The 15,368-nt window shown below is 48.9% G+C and overlaps 2 protein-coding genes and 1 long non-coding RNA gene across 4 annotated transcripts; 2 read left to right on the forward strand and 1 right to left on the reverse strand.

The window, feature by feature from the left end:
• Positions 1-36: 36 nt before the first annotated feature.
• LOC132709286 (uncharacterized) lies at positions 37-2,925 on the reverse strand. 2 transcript variants are annotated; one of them, XR_009620313.2, is made up of 3 exons: positions 2,173-2,327; positions 703-857; positions 37-379 (listed from the first exon to the last, which is right to left on the reverse strand). It is a non-coding gene; the product is annotated as an uncharacterized LOC132709286 (long non-coding RNA). The 2 variants fall into 2 exon arrangements; XR_015730452.1 differs by lacking the exon at positions 2,173-2,327 and adding an exon at positions 2,831-2,925 and having other exon boundaries at positions 62-379.
• SAC3D1 (SAC3 domain containing 1) lies at positions 2,185-7,346 on the forward strand. The gene is made up of 2 exons (XM_034405793.3): positions 2,185-3,158; positions 4,942-7,346. Exons 1-2 carry the CDS (start codon positions 2,591-2,593, stop codon positions 5,400-5,402), a joined length of 1,029 nt encoding a protein of 342 aa, XP_034261684.2. The 5' UTR covers positions 2,185-2,590; the 3' UTR covers positions 5,403-7,346.
• Positions 7,347-10,056: 2,710 nt separating this feature from the next.
• Positions 10,057-15,139, forward strand: ARL2 (ARF like GTPase 2). The gene is made up of 5 exons (XM_060682577.2): positions 10,057-10,192; positions 11,140-11,250; positions 11,372-11,534; positions 13,035-13,115; positions 14,267-15,139. Exons 1-5 carry the CDS (start codon positions 10,128-10,130, stop codon positions 14,399-14,401), a joined length of 555 nt encoding a protein of 184 aa, XP_060538560.1. The 5' UTR covers positions 10,057-10,127; the 3' UTR covers positions 14,402-15,139.
• The last annotated feature ends 229 nt before the right edge of the window (positions 15,140-15,368 follow it).

Below are 15,368 nucleotides of genomic sequence, written 5' to 3' on the forward strand. Positions count from 1 at the left end.
TTTCTTTCTTTCTCTTTCTTTCTTTCTTTCTTTCACTTTGGAAAATAGCTGGACCCCCTTCCTCCTCTCTGGGGCAGCCCCTCAAGTATTGGAAGATGCTCTCCTGTCTCCCCTGGTCCTTCTCTTCACTGGACTAGCCAGGCCCAGTTCCTGCAACTGTTCATCGTATGTTTTATCCTCCAGTCCCCTCATCATCCTGGTTGCTCTTCTCTGCACTCTTTCTAGATTCTCAACGTCTTTTTTTATAGTGTGGCAACCAAAACTGGATGCAGGATTCTAGGTGTGGCCTTACTAAGGCTTTATAGAGTGGTATTAGTATCTCCCTTGATCTTGATTCCATCCCTCTGAATATTGAATTAAGAGAACCACCATTTTTGGCCTGTAAAAGCAAAAACATATGCATGGACATAAATAAAATACACAGATAGTCCAACTTAACAACCATTCATTTAGTGATGGCACTGAAAAAAGTGACTTATGACTATTTTTCACACTGAACCGTTGCAGCATTCCCAGTCATGTGATCAAAATCTGACTCGTATTTATGACGCCTGCATCATCCCGGGTTATGTGATTCCCTCCCGACAAGCAAAGTCAATGGGGAAGCCAGATTCACATAAGCACCGTGTGACTAATTTAACAACGGCGGTGATTCATTTAACAACTGTGGCAAGGAAGGTCGTAAAATGGAGCCAAACTCACTTAGCAACTGTCTCGCTTAGCCACAGAACTTTCGGATTCCATTGTGGTCGTAAGTCAGGGGCTACCTATATTAGGAAGTTTTCTCTGCCTTCGAAACATCGGAGTGGATCCTTGGTGGGAATCTTGCTTGGTGGTGTAAAAAGTCAGCCCCTCTCCTAGAAGAGTGAAATATTTTGAGGAATTTTTTTAAAAAGGCAGAATATTATATTTCCGTAAATGAGAAATGGAGAAACATGTTTTTTTAGAGGCAGAAAGCAACCCCCACTTTCCTTATATAGCCCCAGCAGATATGGAGGAAGCCAGCTTTTAGAAATGCAAGATTCTCAGCCTTTTGGCTAAAATCAAGTGTAGAAATGCAGATTTGGTGATCCATTCAAGACAGGATATTTTGAAAGGAAGGCAGAATGGTAGATTCTCAAGATCCAAACCAGGAAAAAGCTATTAAGCCACAATAGGAGTTGCCAAGCACCCTTTCATATATTTTTTTTTTAGAATAATTTTTGTTTTTAAACAAACCATCATTAATCAATCAGTGTGACATCTGGGTACAATTTTCTTTTGTCATCATATTCAACATTTATCATCATTTTCTTAGTACATATTTATCTTTCCTCTTCCATTTAAATTTAATGTATCCCATTAATGTATCACATTTGCTGGCTGAGGAATTCTGGGAGTTGAAGTCCACAAGTTTTAAAGTTGCCAAGTTTGGAGACCCCTGCTCTAAAACAACTCAGATAACCAAAAGCACAATCAATCAGATTTAAAGTATTGTGGTTTTTTACTTACGACACCCCATACAACATATAGAAGAACTTAAATTATATTAATTTAAAAAAATTAAAATAAAAATAAAAAAAAACTCAGAAAGAGGATCTTAAAAAAGCAGATCTGGATATATTTTTAAACATCTCCAGAATCAACCAGCCTGTTTCCAACGAGAACCCGAAGTCGGGTTTGACCACAAATCCCCCTTCCCCTTTGCAAAGCATTCACTCTGAAGACCCGCCCCTTTCTGGGAAGGAGCAGGCGATTGGCCAAAGCCGGGAGAGCCACGTAGAGCTATAAAACTAATAGAGATATACAAGTGCAGATCGCGACACTCGCTTCGAAGATCCTTTTTGCAATTTTTTTTTGCCCGCTTGGGGAAGCCAACTAAGAGTTATTACTCTTAGCTTTTGCTAAATAGGAAATTGCAACAAGGGGATTTTTGCAATGCATTTTCGGGATGGGTCTCCTGCTTCCAGGAGGGGGGTTGGACTAGATGACCTCCAAGCTCCCTTTCAACTCTGTTAATCTGTTATTATTATTATTATTATTATCTCCAAGGTTCCCCCGCCCCAGCTTTAAGACGCCACCCTGCACTGTCGCAAAGCATTTCCCTTTTGCGCCTCTTCCCGCCTCCCCCCTCCCTTTATCCAAAGTCGCCGCGAAGGTCCGCTCAAACCACGCCTTCCCGGGACTACAAACCCCATCATCCCCGGCTTGCACGTGGAAAGGGACCTGCTGCTGTTGCTGCTCCTTCTCCTTTCACTCCTGGGTAAAATTCCCTTTTTAAAAGAATTTTTAAAAAATATATATTGGCCAAATGCGCGCGATCCTACGGCCTTAGGATCCCCCCGAACGGACTGGCGCAACCAGACTGGGGCGCCCCCGGCGTGGGAAAATCGATCCTCCTGCAGGGATCAGCGTGGAAGAAGCGCGATCCACTCCAAAAAAGGCACTAACTGGGGGGGGGGGGAAATTAGCCCGGGGCTCGAGGCCATTTGCAACCGGGCGCCCGCGGGCGCAAAGGCGAGAACCAGCCTCCAGGAAGGCGGGCAAAGCGCAGCGAGGCCAGCCTCTCCTCGGGATCGTCCCTGCCCATCACCCTGCGTGGATTCCGGCCATGAACGAAGACGAAGCGGAGGGTCCTCCGCGGCCGGCCCTTTGCAAGGACATGTGCCCGGCTGGGGAATTCTACCGTCGGCGTCGCCAGAAGCGGCTGCACCGGCTGGAGCTGGGTTTGGATCGCCAGCCGGACCCTGCGCGGGCGGTGAAGGAGTTCTCCCGCCCGGCGGCCGGCCAGGCTCCCCCGCCTCCTGCCGACCTCCGCCCGCCGCCGGTGCTCCTGGCCACGGTGCATCACCTGCTGAGCCCATCGGTGGCCGAAGCCAGCCAGGTTTCCCCGGCCGAGCGCTGCGCCTTCGTGGCCGACCGGCTGCGCGCCGTCCGGCTGGATCTGGCTTTGCAACGCCCGCCTGCCGCCCCTTGCGCCGCCTTGCTGGAGCGCGCTTTGCTTTACCTGCTCCACGCCGGGGCCCGGCTTTGCAACCAGGCGCCCGCCCGCTTCGACGCTCACCTGCACGACGGGCAGCTGCGCGAGACCTTCGCCGCCCTGCGCCGCGCCTACCGCCGGCCCGGCGCGCATCCTGCCCAGCCTCGCTTCCAAGCGCTCTTCTTGCTCTACCACCTGGGTGAGCCCGATGGGGCTGGTAGTCCTGGGGTTTTGGGGAGGGGGGGGTTGGATCTGAAAATGGGGGGAAGGATGCCAGAAAAAAGGGGCTGCCCATGGACCAGCATGCCTAGGAGGTGAAGTTTCTCCACCCCAAGGATGGAATAGAGCTGGGAGGGACCTTGGAGGTCCTCTAGTCCAGCCCTCTGCTCAAGCACGATTTCAGACAAATGGTTGTCCAATCACTTCTTAAAAACTTCCTGTGATCAAATCAACCAGAATGGAGTTGGAAGGGATCTTGGACGTCTTCTAGTCCAACTCAAGCAGCAGGCTCTATACCAGTGATGGCTAACCATTTTGCCATCGCGTGCCAAAAGTGGGGGGACCGCAGGGGGGGCACACACCCATAATTCAATGCACCCCGCGCGGCCCCCCCATGCATGCAGGTGCCACTGCCACCCCCCACTCCTTACGCTTTTGGCACGTGATGGCACGGTGGGCCTGGTAGGCCCGTTTTCCACCCTCCCCAGGTTCCAGAGGCTTTCTTGGCGCCTGGGGAGGGCGAAAACAGCCTTCCCCATCCCTCTGGAGGCCCTCCGGAGGCCGGTAACGACCCGTTTCCTGTCTTTCAGTGGGCCCGGAAGGCCCAAAAATCAGCTGGCTGGCCCGTGCATTCGTGCCGGAGGTGAGCTAGGGCAACGCTTGTGTGCCCACCAATATGGATCGGTTTGCCCTATATAATAATAATAATAATAATAATAATTTTATTTCTATACCGCCCTTCTCCCGAAGGACTCAGGGCGGTGTACAGCCTGTTTAAAAACACAAACAAAACAACAATATAAAATTTAAAATAATTAAATAAAGTGGCTCAGATTTAAAACCCCAATAAATTTAAATATCCCAATTTAAAAACTATTGTGTTGCTAGTCCGGCCTGGCGGAATAATAGGGTCTTCAGTGCGCAGCGAAACGCCCGGAGGTCAGAGATCTTGCGAATTTCCGGGGGCAGTTCGTTCCACAGGGCTGGGGCTCCCACAGAGAAGGCCCTCCCCCTGGGCGCCTTATATATAATCTCAATCAGAGCTGGAAGGGACCTTGGAGGTCTTAGTCCAGCCCCCTGCTCAAGCAGGAGAATCTATATCATTTCAAAATCAATCAATCAATTAATTAATTAATCAGAATGGAGTTGGAAAGGACCTTGGAGGTCTTCTAGTCCAGCCCCCTGCTCAAGCAGGAGACCCAAACCATTTCAGACAAGTGACTGACTGGTCTCTTCTTAAAAACCTCCAGCAATGAAGCCCCCACAACTTCTGGTGGCAAGCTGTTCCACTGGTTAATTGTCCTCACTGTCAGAAAGCTTCTCCTTAATTCCAGGTTCCTTCTCTCCTTGATTAGTTTCCATGTGTTGCTTCTTGTCCTGCCTTTAGGTGATTTGGAGAATAGGTTGAACCCCCCCCCAAAAAAAACACTTGTCTTTGTGGCCGCCCCTCAAATACTGGGGAAAAAAACACCCAGAGACAAACTGAGCAACGTGGTATATGCAGTACAACGCAGTGAGACATGTGCAGATCTGTACATTGGGGAAACAAAACAACCACTTCATAAACGCATGACATAACATAGGAGAACAAAAACCCATCAGGAGCAGATTCAGCAGTCCACCTGCATTTAAAAGACAAAGGTCTCACTTAACAACAGAAATGTTGAGCTCAATTGTGGTCATAAGTCAAGTTAGGGATTACTGTCCCCCTCTTTTTTAAAAAATTTTTTTGTCTTATCTCTGTTCCTTCCTTCCTCCCCCAGGCTCCCCAGATGCCCTCTGGCAGATCCTCCAGCTGTCCGACGATATCCGAGCGTCTCCTGAACTCAAGACCGCCCTCGCCATCCACTGGGCTTTCCTGGAACGCAATTTTGCCCGTTTCTTTCGCCTGGCCCGGCAGCTCCCTTACCTCCCCAGCTGCGCCCTCCACCCGCACCTGGCCAAGACTCGGCGCCTGGCCTTGCTCACTTTCAGCCACGGCTTCAATGCAAAGAACTGCCGGTATCCCCTGGCCCGGCTGATCCACCTGTTGGCTATCGACAGCCCGGAAGAGGCCGCTGATTTATGCCGGGCACACGGCTTGACCGTGATCGAGGGCAGCGTCGTCTTCCAGAAAGGCTCCTTCAGGGATTCCGCACCGTTGGAAAACCGGACTTCCCTTCTCCTCGTGGACGGAAAGTGGAAGGGGACACTGTTGGATCTCTCGGAGAGGGTCTGCAGCTGAGGCGGGATAGGGGGTTTCACGCTGCGGCGTGGGTGGCCGCGGGTCTCGTTTTCATGCACGAAAGAAGAATCTGCCTTGAAACGGCCGCAGGTTTGCAAATCTCTTCCCTGTATGTAGAAAGCTAGCTCGTCAGGGATGCTGCTGGCAGCAAATCGTGATGGTCGTTTACAGCGTCTCTATTGTGCCTCCTTGTTCTGCTTATACGGGTAACCGGCATTTGCTGCTTGTATTAGAGCAGTCTTTTTCAACCTCTGCAAGTTTAAGATGGGCTTATTTTAACTCCCAGAATTCCCCAGCCAGCAAGCTATAAGGATATGGACTTCAACTCCCAGAATTCCCCAGCCAGCAAGCTTTAAGATGGGTGGATTTTTAACTTCCAGAATTCCCCAGCCAGCAAGCTTTAAGCATATGGAGTTCAACTCCCAGAATTCCCCAGCCAGCAAGCTTTAAGCATATGGACTTCAACTCCCAGAATTCTCCAGCCAGGAAGCTTTAAGCATATGGACTTCAACTCCCAGAATTCCCCAGCCAGCAACCTTTAAGATGGGTGGATTTTAACTCCCAGAATTTCCCAGCCAGCAAGCTTTAAACATATGGATTTCAACTCCCAGAATTCCCCAGCCAGTAAGCTTTAAGCATATGGACTTCAACTCCCAGAATTCCCCAGCCAGCAACCTTTAAGATGGGTGGATTTTAACTCCCAGAATTCCCCCGCCAGCAAGCTTTAAGTATAAGGACTTCAACTCCCAGAATTCCCCAGCTAAATATGCATTAAGAGGGCTGAACTTCAACTCCCAGAATTCCCCAGCCAGCAAGCTTTAGGATGGGTGGATTTTTAACTCCCAGAATTCCCCAGCCAGCAAGGTTTAAATATAAGGACTTCAACTCCCAGAATTCCCCAGCCAGCAAGCTTTAAGTATAAGGACTTCAACTCCCAGAATTCCCCAGCTAGCAAGATTTAAGTATAAGGACTTCAACTCCCAGAATTCCCCAGCTAAATATGCATTAAGAGGGCTGAACTTCAACTCCCAGAATTCCCCAGCCAGCAATCTTTAAGATGGGTGGATTTTAACTCCCAGAATTCCCCAGCCAGCAAGCTTTAAGTATAAGGACTTCAACTCCCAGAATTCCCCAGCTAGCATGCTTTACCCTGGGGAGTTTTGGGAGTTGAAGTCTACCCATCTTAAATTTGCAGAGGTTGAATAACATTGTATTACAGAGACATATCGGTGCTTTGATGCATTGTGAGTGCTATTTATCACACTGGAATAATCGTGCAAAAAATAGGATTGGGCCACTCTCAGGTTTTCCAGATGTGGCTGCACTTCCCCAGCAGTTCTATGGTGGGGAACCTGGGAAAATGTATTTCATCAGCCTTTCCATGGCTGCATCACTGGTGCTGATGAACTACAACTCCCAGCATCCTTCACTGGCCAGCTGTAGTTAAAAGTATCCACAGCTGGAAAAATGTTTCTTAATTCTGAAAGAAGAAAAAACAGGTGGCAGCTGCTGTTTGGAGAAGATTTCCCCGGTTTCAAAACTTGGAGAGCTATTCCTCGAACGTGGTTGAGGGTCTCCTTCCTGCTTGAGCAGGGGGTTGGACTAGATAGCCTCCGAGGTCCCTTCCAATTCTGTAATTCTTTCAAACCTTTGATGCTATTCAACGTTTCACACAAATAGTGTTTGAGCATTCTGTGATATGGGTTTTTTTTCCCTTCAAGAGGTCAGTAGAAGAGACTTCAGTTGCAAACCAAATAAAAACATTGCCTGTGGAACACTCTGCCTCAGTTTTTTTTTTTTTTTTATGGAACGGAACCACCCTTAAAAGAGACCGCTTCCCTTTCCAGAGTCTCCTTTCTCTGGAATATTTATTATTTCCCTAAAAAGGCAGGAACCGAGTCTTTTAAAATGTGCTACATTAAATAAAATACCCATTTACTCCCTTCCACCTGTTTCTTGCATTCATCAAAAGGGGTACAGTTGGTTCTGTCTGGGTCCTCAGTCTGACACACTCCACAGTGGGTCTTTACAGGTGCCAACATTTCCAACAAGCACATCTGAAAGGCACCAAGGACCAGGATCAGGGGTGAAATCCAGCAGGTTCTGGAGAACCTGTAGCGGAAATTTTGAGCAATTCAGAGAACCGGTAGTGGAAATGTTGAGTTGTTCGGAGAAACAGCAAACACCACCTCTGGCTGGCCCCAGAGTGGAGAGGAAATGGGGATTTTGCAGTATCCTTCCCCTGGAGTGGGGTGAGAATGGGGATTTTGCAGTATCCTTCCCCTGGAGTGGAGTGGGAATGGAGACTTTGCAGTATCCTTCCCCTGGAGTGGGGTGGGAATGGGGATTTTGCAGTATCCTTCCCCTGGAGTGGAGTGGGAATGGAGACTTTGCAGTATCCTTCCCCTGGAGTGGGATGGGAATGGAGATTTTGCAGTATCCTTCCCCTGCCACGCCCACCAAGCCACACCACGCCCACCAAGCCATGCCCACAGAACCGGTAGTAAAAAAAAGATTGGATTTCACCACTGACCAGGATGGCCAAGCTAGTCAATTTAGGACAGGGGTCTGGAACCTTAAACACCCAAAGAGCCATTTGGACCCGTTTCCCACAGAAAAGAAAACACCGGGAATCACAAAAACCCTTCCTGTGCCTGACTATTTCTTGAGCGGCCACAAAACGAGCATATGTAGTAAACGTTCTTTTTTCTTCTGAAACTTTTCTTTTCTTGGATTTATCCATGGTTGGCCTACCGGGGGTTGAAAAACTCAATAAATCGGGTGTCGCACATTGGCGGTTGTGACGCATATTTTGAGTGACGGAGCCGCAGCAGAGGGGTGAAAGAGCCACATGCGGCTCCAGAGCTGCAGGTTGCTGACCCCTGATTTAAGGCAATGCCTCCACAGAACACGACATATTCAGATTTTTAGTGTCTGCTGTCTCAATCTCTCGTGGGTGAATGAGATGGAACAAACTGGCTCAGATTTGCAGAGAGAACAGAATATGTAGGCAGGCTAAGAAGACGCTGCCCATCAATTGTGATAAAACCCAAAAAGTGACTTCTAACCAGTTTTTCACATACCGTATTTTTCGGAGTATAGGACGCACCTTTTGCAATTGGGTGATTTTAAATGTAAACCATCTTGGGTGCCTTTTCTAAAAAAGAATTCATAAGCAGACATCTCTGTTTGCTTTTTTTGCATTAAATTAAACGTCACAAAACGAATTTAGACAGAATTGAGATTTTTTTTTTCTTCCTAATTTGGGTCTATAATCCCTTCTCCCCGGCCAAAAAAAAATAAATCATCTTTTTAAACTCTCAATGCCACAGCACGTATCTCTTTAAAGTTTCGCAGATCTACGTTGCGGTAGCTTTCACAATCTTCCAGCTTGGCGATTGGTCTTCTCTACCCGGAAGAGGGCGGGACTCATCGTTGAATGGCCACGGGGAGAAAAGGGGTGAGGTCACACTTGTGGGCAGATTCGACTTCAGGTTCCTTTTTGAAGTGAAAGGTGCACAGACTTGATGGAAAAAAATCTGACTAAACCTCACTAAAATCTTTCCACCCAATTGAAAATATCAAATTAATTTGATAGAAAGCTTTTACTTCTGAGTAGACTGAAAACTTTGTCACAAATACCTAGACAGTACTCAACACAAATGACTAGTATATATAACTATACATACATAACTATAACTATATATATATGTTTTCTGAGGTTTTCGCGGGTGTTTGTATATAGGTCTTTGGTTATTCGGGTTTTATCCTGCGTAAAATTGGAAGTGTCTTGGCGACATTTCGACGAAGTCTCATTCGTCATCTTCAGGCTGGTGTTTTCGGCTTCGTGCTTCTAGGAGCAATGTGTGATCGCAGCTGTTTCTTCCTTTTATATGTGTGTGTGTGTGTGTGTGTGTGTGTTGTTTTTCTTCTAGCCAGGTTTTCCCTATGTAACCAAGGTTTTTTGTAGCTCCAGCTCAGTAGAATCACATCTACTCGGTTCTGGGCTTGCTAGCTGTTAGAAAGGAAAAAAGCCCAGAACCGAGTAGATGTGATTCTACTGAGCTGGAGCTACAAAAAAAACCTTGGCTACGTAGGGAAAACCTGTCTAGAAGAAAAACACACATAAACCCTACGAAGAAGTAAGAATATATATATATATATATATATATATATGTATGTATGTATGTATGTATGTATGTATATGTATATGTATATATGTGTGTTTGTCTTCTTAATTTATGTGTGTTTATATATACATATACATATATATGACACACATGGAAATATACATACATAACATATATAACTTGTCTCGCAATGTATAAATTCTGCTTGGGGAGGGGGGTTGGACTAGAAGACCTCTAAGGATCCCTTTGTTATTTTGTTCAATCTCTTTGCTTGCCATCTACACAAAGTCTCTACACAACCGTGTGTGCATTCTATACAATAATTGCTTCACACACACACACCAAGTCCCTTCGGCCGCCGTCTTCTGGCCTGCCACGCAGTAACCAGCAGAATTGCGATTGAGAGCCGGAAGTGTATATTTTACATTTCCACCCCCCCCGCCCCCCATGTTCTTCTACAGACGGGACCGCCCCTCCCCCTCCCCCTCCGGCCTTTCTGATTGGCGGAGGCGGAGTTCGGAGGGGGCGGAGCCACGCGCGTGTGTAATCCCGGCGGTGGGCGGAGCGAGCGCGGGCAGAGGCTTCCGCGCGGGCGATGGGGCTGCTGAGCATCTTGAAGAAAATGCGGCAGAAGGAGCGGGAGCTGCGGCTGCTGATGCTGTATCCTTCCGCCAGGAGAGAGAGACAAAAAAGAGCAAATGGGGGGAAGCCAGGATTGGGGGGGGGGGGGCTGAGGATGGGAAAGGCGGGAGTGGGGGGGGACCCCTGACTTTTGCATCCCAGGAAAGAGAAGCTGCTTTGGGCTGGGCTCCCTCCCTCCCTCCCTCCCTCCCCAGGCACAGACTTCCCATCTCCCCACTCGCCTGGTCAAGAGTGCCCTTGTGCATGGGCAGAGTGCTTTGGGCTCCATCTCTGCATGCTTTGGGCTTCCCAGGGATGCTCGCCCCTTAGGTTTAGAGGCGCAGAAATGCTGGGGAAGAGACAGCTTCGTCACTGGAAGCTTTCCAAAAGAGACTGTCACAAATGGGGTGGGGGTCTTCTACTTGGGCTAGGGGCTGGACTAGATGACCCACAAGGTCCCTTCCCAGTTCTGTTTTTCGGTTAATCTGTTAATAAATGGTGTGGGGTCTCCTGCTTGGGCTGGGGGCTGGACTAGATGACCCACAAGGTCCCTTCCCAGTTCTGTTTTTCGGTTAATCTGTTAATAAGTGGTGTGGGGGTCTCCTGCTTGGGCTGCGGGCTGGACTAGATGACCTACAAGGTCCCTTCCAACTCAGTTAATCTGTTAATGGTGTAGGCTCTCCTGTTTGGGCTGGGGGCTGGACTAGATGACCCACAAGGGCCCTTCCCAGCTCTGTTTTTCGGTTAATCTGTTAATAAATGGTGTGGGGTCTCCTGCTTGGGCGGGGTTGGATTAGATGACCTACAAGGTCCCTTCCTAGCTCTGTTTTTCTGTTAATCTGTTAATAAATGGTGTAGGGTCTCCTGCTTGGGCTGGGGGTTGGACTAGATGACCTCCACGGTCCCTTCCTGTTAATCTGTTAATGGTGTAAACTCTCCTGTTTGGGCTTGAACCCCGTTTTGCCCTTGACTCGGCCTGCCCTGAGGGGCCTGGACAACGCCGGCAAAACCACCATCCTGAAAAAGTTCAACGGGGACGAGATCGACACCATCTCTCCCACGCTGGGCTTCAACATCAAGACCCTGGAGCATCGCGGGTGAGGATTCTGGCACCTTCCCCTCCTCCTCCTCCTGCTCCCCGCTTCTCCTTCCCCTTTGGCCTGCCTCTCCCATCTCCGCCATGCCTCTCTCTCTCTCTCTCTCTCCCCCTCCCCACAGGTTCAAGCTGAACATCTGGGACGTGGGGGGCCAGAAGTCCCTGCGCTCCTACTGGCGCAACTATTTTGAGAGCACCGACGGGCTCATCTGGGTGGTGGACAGCGCTGACCACCAGCGAATGGAGGACTGCAAGAAGGAGTTGGAGACCCTCCTGGTGGAGGAGGTGGGCGACCTCGTCGGGGGGTTGGGTGGGAGGGAAGGGGCGGCTTCCTCTGGAATGGGTGGGGGCCGTTGCATGCCTTCCAGCGTCTTGGAGACGTCCACTCCCAGAATTTCTTGGCCGGGGCAGGGAATTCTGGGGCGGATTCCCCAAAACATCTGGAGGGGTGTTTCTCCACCGTGGGAACTTTTAAGAGATGTGGACTTCAACTCCCAGACTCCCAGTCTCTTCATAGATATAAATGTAACTTATATTTATAACCAGTTTTATTTCGGGAAGACATCAGGCTAGATAGCGGGAGACTGGGAGTTCTAGTCTTGCCTTAATCATGAAAGCAAACAGGGTGACTTTGAGCCAATCACCAGGAGACGGTGAGTTCTAGTCCCACCTTAGACATGAAAGCCAGCTGGGTGACGTTGGGCCAATCACCAGGAGATGGTGAGTTCTAGTACCGCCTTAATCATGAAAGCCAACAGGGTGATTTTTGGCCAATCACCAGGAGACAGTGAGTTCTAGTCCCACCTTAGACATGAAAGCTGACAGGGTGACTTTGGGCCAATCGCCAGGAGACTGGGAGTTCTAGTACCCCCTTAATCATGAAAGCCAACAGGGTGATTTTTGGCCAATCACCAGGAGATGGTGAGTTCTAGTACCGCCTTAATCATGAAGGCTGAGAGGGTGAATTTCGGCCAATCACTAGGAGACAGTGAGTTCTAGTCCTGCCTTAAACATGAAAGCCGACAGGGTGACGTTGGGCCAATCACCAGGAAACAGTGAGTTCTTGTCCCGCCTTAAACATGAAAGCCAACAGGGTGACTTTGGGCCAATCACCAGGAGACAGTGAGTTCTAGTCCCGCCTTAGATATGAAAGCTGACAGGGTTACTTTGGGTCAATCACCAGGAGACAGTGAGTTCTAGTCCCGCCTTAGACATGAAAGCCAGCTGGGTGACTTTGAGCCAGTCCTTCTCTCTCAGCCCAGCCCACCTCACAGGGTTGTTGTTGTTGTGGGGAAAATAGGAGGAGGCAGATGCGTTGGGTATGTTTGCCCCCTTGAGTTATTTGTAAAAAGAATAAAGGGATACAAATACACAGAAGTATCGAAAAAATAATATTCTTGGCAATGTAGTCTCTGACCCCCCGCCGTTGTCATCCCCGTGATTTCCTTGTGGTCTCCCATCCAGTCCTAATCAACTCCAGCAAGGCTGAGAGCATCTGCCGAGACCCCGTCGAGGAAACCTATTCGGGATTGGGCTGCTGCTTCATTGTGGCCCAACCCAGCAAGTTTTGGAGCTGTTCTACTTTCTATACCAGCTAGGGGATTCTGGGAGTTGAAGTCCACCCATCTTAAAGTGACCACGTCTCCCCAGCAACGCTTTAGGACTTAGGACTGCAATTCCCAAAAATTGGCATTTGGTGTGCTGCCCCCTGTAAGCCGTTAGGTTGAGTGAGAAGATTTGGCAAATTTATTGCTTTTTTTTTTTTCCCTCTTTCTCTCTGTACAGCGTTTGTCTGGTGCCACGCTTCTCATCTTTGCCAATAAGCAGGACCTGCCGGGTGCGTTAAGTCCCAGCGCCATCCAGGAGGTAAGGACTGTGGCAGGTTGTTTGTGTATTTATTTATTCAATCGGTTTGCACAATCATCAGAGGCTTTTTTTTTTTTTTACTTCTAAAAGCATTTTTTCTACAAACCTCTTCCGCCGAAAAAATGCTTTTAAAAGTAAAAACAAAAAAGCCTCTGATGATCGCGTGGCTCAGCTGGGATCGTCAGAGGCTTTTCAATGCATTTTTTTCTGCAAACTCTTGGCCGAAGAGGTGGTAAAAAAAATGCTTTGAAAAGCCTCTGACGATCCCAGCTGAGTTGCCTGATCGGCAGAGAGGCTTTTCAAAGCATTAGAAAAAATGCTTTGAAAAGTTTAAAAAAGAAAAAAAAGTTGGCCACGCCCACCCAGTCACATTACCCCCCCACACACACACACCAAGCCACGCCCACAGAACCGGTAGTAACAAATTTTACATTTCACCCCCGATAGGAACAATATGGTTTAATATGTTTATGTTGCTAAATTGCAGTTCAGTGGTTTATTAGTGGTGTGGTGAAAAAACACAGAACAAAAAAAAAAAAAATAGCTCCAGCGATCTGAGTCAGCTCCCCAAATACGACAAACCCTCTGAATTTAAATCAATTATTCCTTTAATTAGGAGCCCTGGCAGCCCCGGCAAAAAGTTTCTCTCTCACCGCAGGTTAACAAGTCCGGCAGGGAGACGAATAGTTGTCTGCCACACCTATTCATCTCTGCTCCTGCCTTTTATCCCCAGAGCTAAGGTGGGGCTTTACTAGCAGAAGTTACTCTTCCGTCCCAAGGACCGGCCCATAGATTTCCACTGCTCTCCTCTCCTCTGCCTTCTGCGTATCAGGCACTGGACCCAGCTGCTCCTCCTCTTCCTCATCAGCCACCTCCAGACCTGAGGGCTGTTGACTGTCCATCTGAGGACTGACGGACGGCCCAGGCTCCGCTTCTGTTTCTCTCTCTCCCCCAGTTCCATTCCCACTTCCCCCTCGGAGCTCTTGGGTTGCCTTGATGCTGATCCTGACTCCCTCACCTCCTCTTCCTCCTCTGAGTCGGTTGCTTGGAGGGGCCGGTGACCGACAGGCCACAACATCCAGACAACAGGAGACCCTTGCACGGAAGACGATTATTTTTTTTTTTCATTTTTCTCTTTGCTTCCTCCTCAGGCCCTGGATCTCGACAGCATCCAAACCCACCATTGGTGCATCCGAGGTTGCAGTGCTTATACCGGGGAAAATCTTCTGGCGGGCATCGATTGGCTGTTGGACGACATCTCAAGCCGGATATTCACCGCGGATTGAGAGGCTCTAACAGTGTTTTTCAATCTTGGGCACTGGAAGATGGGGGGTTTCAACTCCCAGAGTTCCCCAGCCAGCTGGATGGAGTTCAGCTCCCAGAATTCCCCAGCCAGCTGGATGGAGTTCAGCTCCCAGAATTCCCTAGCCAGTTGGGTGGACTTCAACTCCCAGAGTTCCCCAGCCAGCTGGGTGGACTTCAGCTCCCAGAATTCCCCAGCCAGCTGGATGGACTTCAGCTCCCAGAATTCCCCAGCCAGCTGGATGGACTTCAGTTCCCAGAATTCCCCAGCCAGTTGGGTGGACTTCAACTCCCAGAATTCCCCAGCCAGCTGGATGGACTTCAACTCCCAGAGTTCCCCAGCCAGTTCAACTCCCAGAATTTTCCAATTCTGGGAGTTGAAGTCCACCTATCTTCAAGCTGCCCAGCTTGAGAAACGGAGGAATTCTGGGAGTTGAAGTCCACCCATCTTCCAGGTTGAAAAACATCAATTTAAAGACTGTATTTTGACCAACGCTTAAAAGGCCCATCTTTGGCCCTGGATCTGGGTCCAATTGAAACAACACCCATTGCAAAAATCAGTGTTTGCGCCCACATTCGGTGTGGCCCGTGGCATCCATCCTGTGGCTGGGGGGGGGGGGGTAGGGTAGGCGAGAAATCCATGTTTTTTTTGTTATCTCCCTCTTCTCCGCACGGGATTGTGTTAAGAGCAGAGCAATAAAGCTGTGGCTGTTTTAAAGAGAGTCGGTTTTGGAGTCGGCTTGTGTGTGGCTGGGGTCTTTTCGCTGTTCTGGGTTCGAGGTTTGCACATGCTAAACCAGGTTGGGCTACGTTCCCACAACTGGTTTGGGAAGGATTAGATTCATGCTCCTAAAAAACTGGTTGTTTCTTTAGTCGGTTAGTTCTTTCGTGGTTAGGTTGGCCACCTGATTGCAAAGCTGGCCTGTTGCTTTCTAGTCTAAAAATGGATTT

Source organism: Pantherophis guttatus, chromosome 18, assembly GCF_059756535.1.
Source record: "Pantherophis guttatus breed Tessera chromosome 18, ASM5975653v1, whole genome shotgun sequence".
In the NCBI taxonomy this organism is placed as follows: Eukaryota; Metazoa; Chordata; class Lepidosauria; order Squamata; family Colubridae; genus Pantherophis; species Pantherophis guttatus.

Bases quoted from the DNA above. Each gene is read 5' to 3' on its own strand.
- SAC3D1 (XM_034405793.3), top strand. From the start codon at position 2,591: ATGAACGAAGACGAAGCGGAGGGTCCTCCGCGGCCGGCCCTTTGCAAG. The intron at 3,159-4,941 runs GTGAGCCCGATG...TTCCTCCCCCAG, and splicing joins CTTCTTGCTCTACCACCTGG to GCTCCCCAGATGCCCTCTGG.
- ARL2 (XM_060682577.2), top strand. From the start codon at position 10,128: ATGGGGCTGCTGAGCATCTTGAAGAAAATGCGGCAGAAGGAGCGGGAG. The intron at 10,193-11,139 runs GTATCCTTCCGC...GCCTGCCCTGAG, and splicing joins GAGCTGCGGCTGCTGATGCT to GGGCCTGGACAACGCCGGCA. The intron at 13,116-14,266 runs GTAAGGACTGTG...CTTCCTCCTCAG, and splicing joins GTCCCAGCGCCATCCAGGAG to GCCCTGGATCTCGACAGCAT.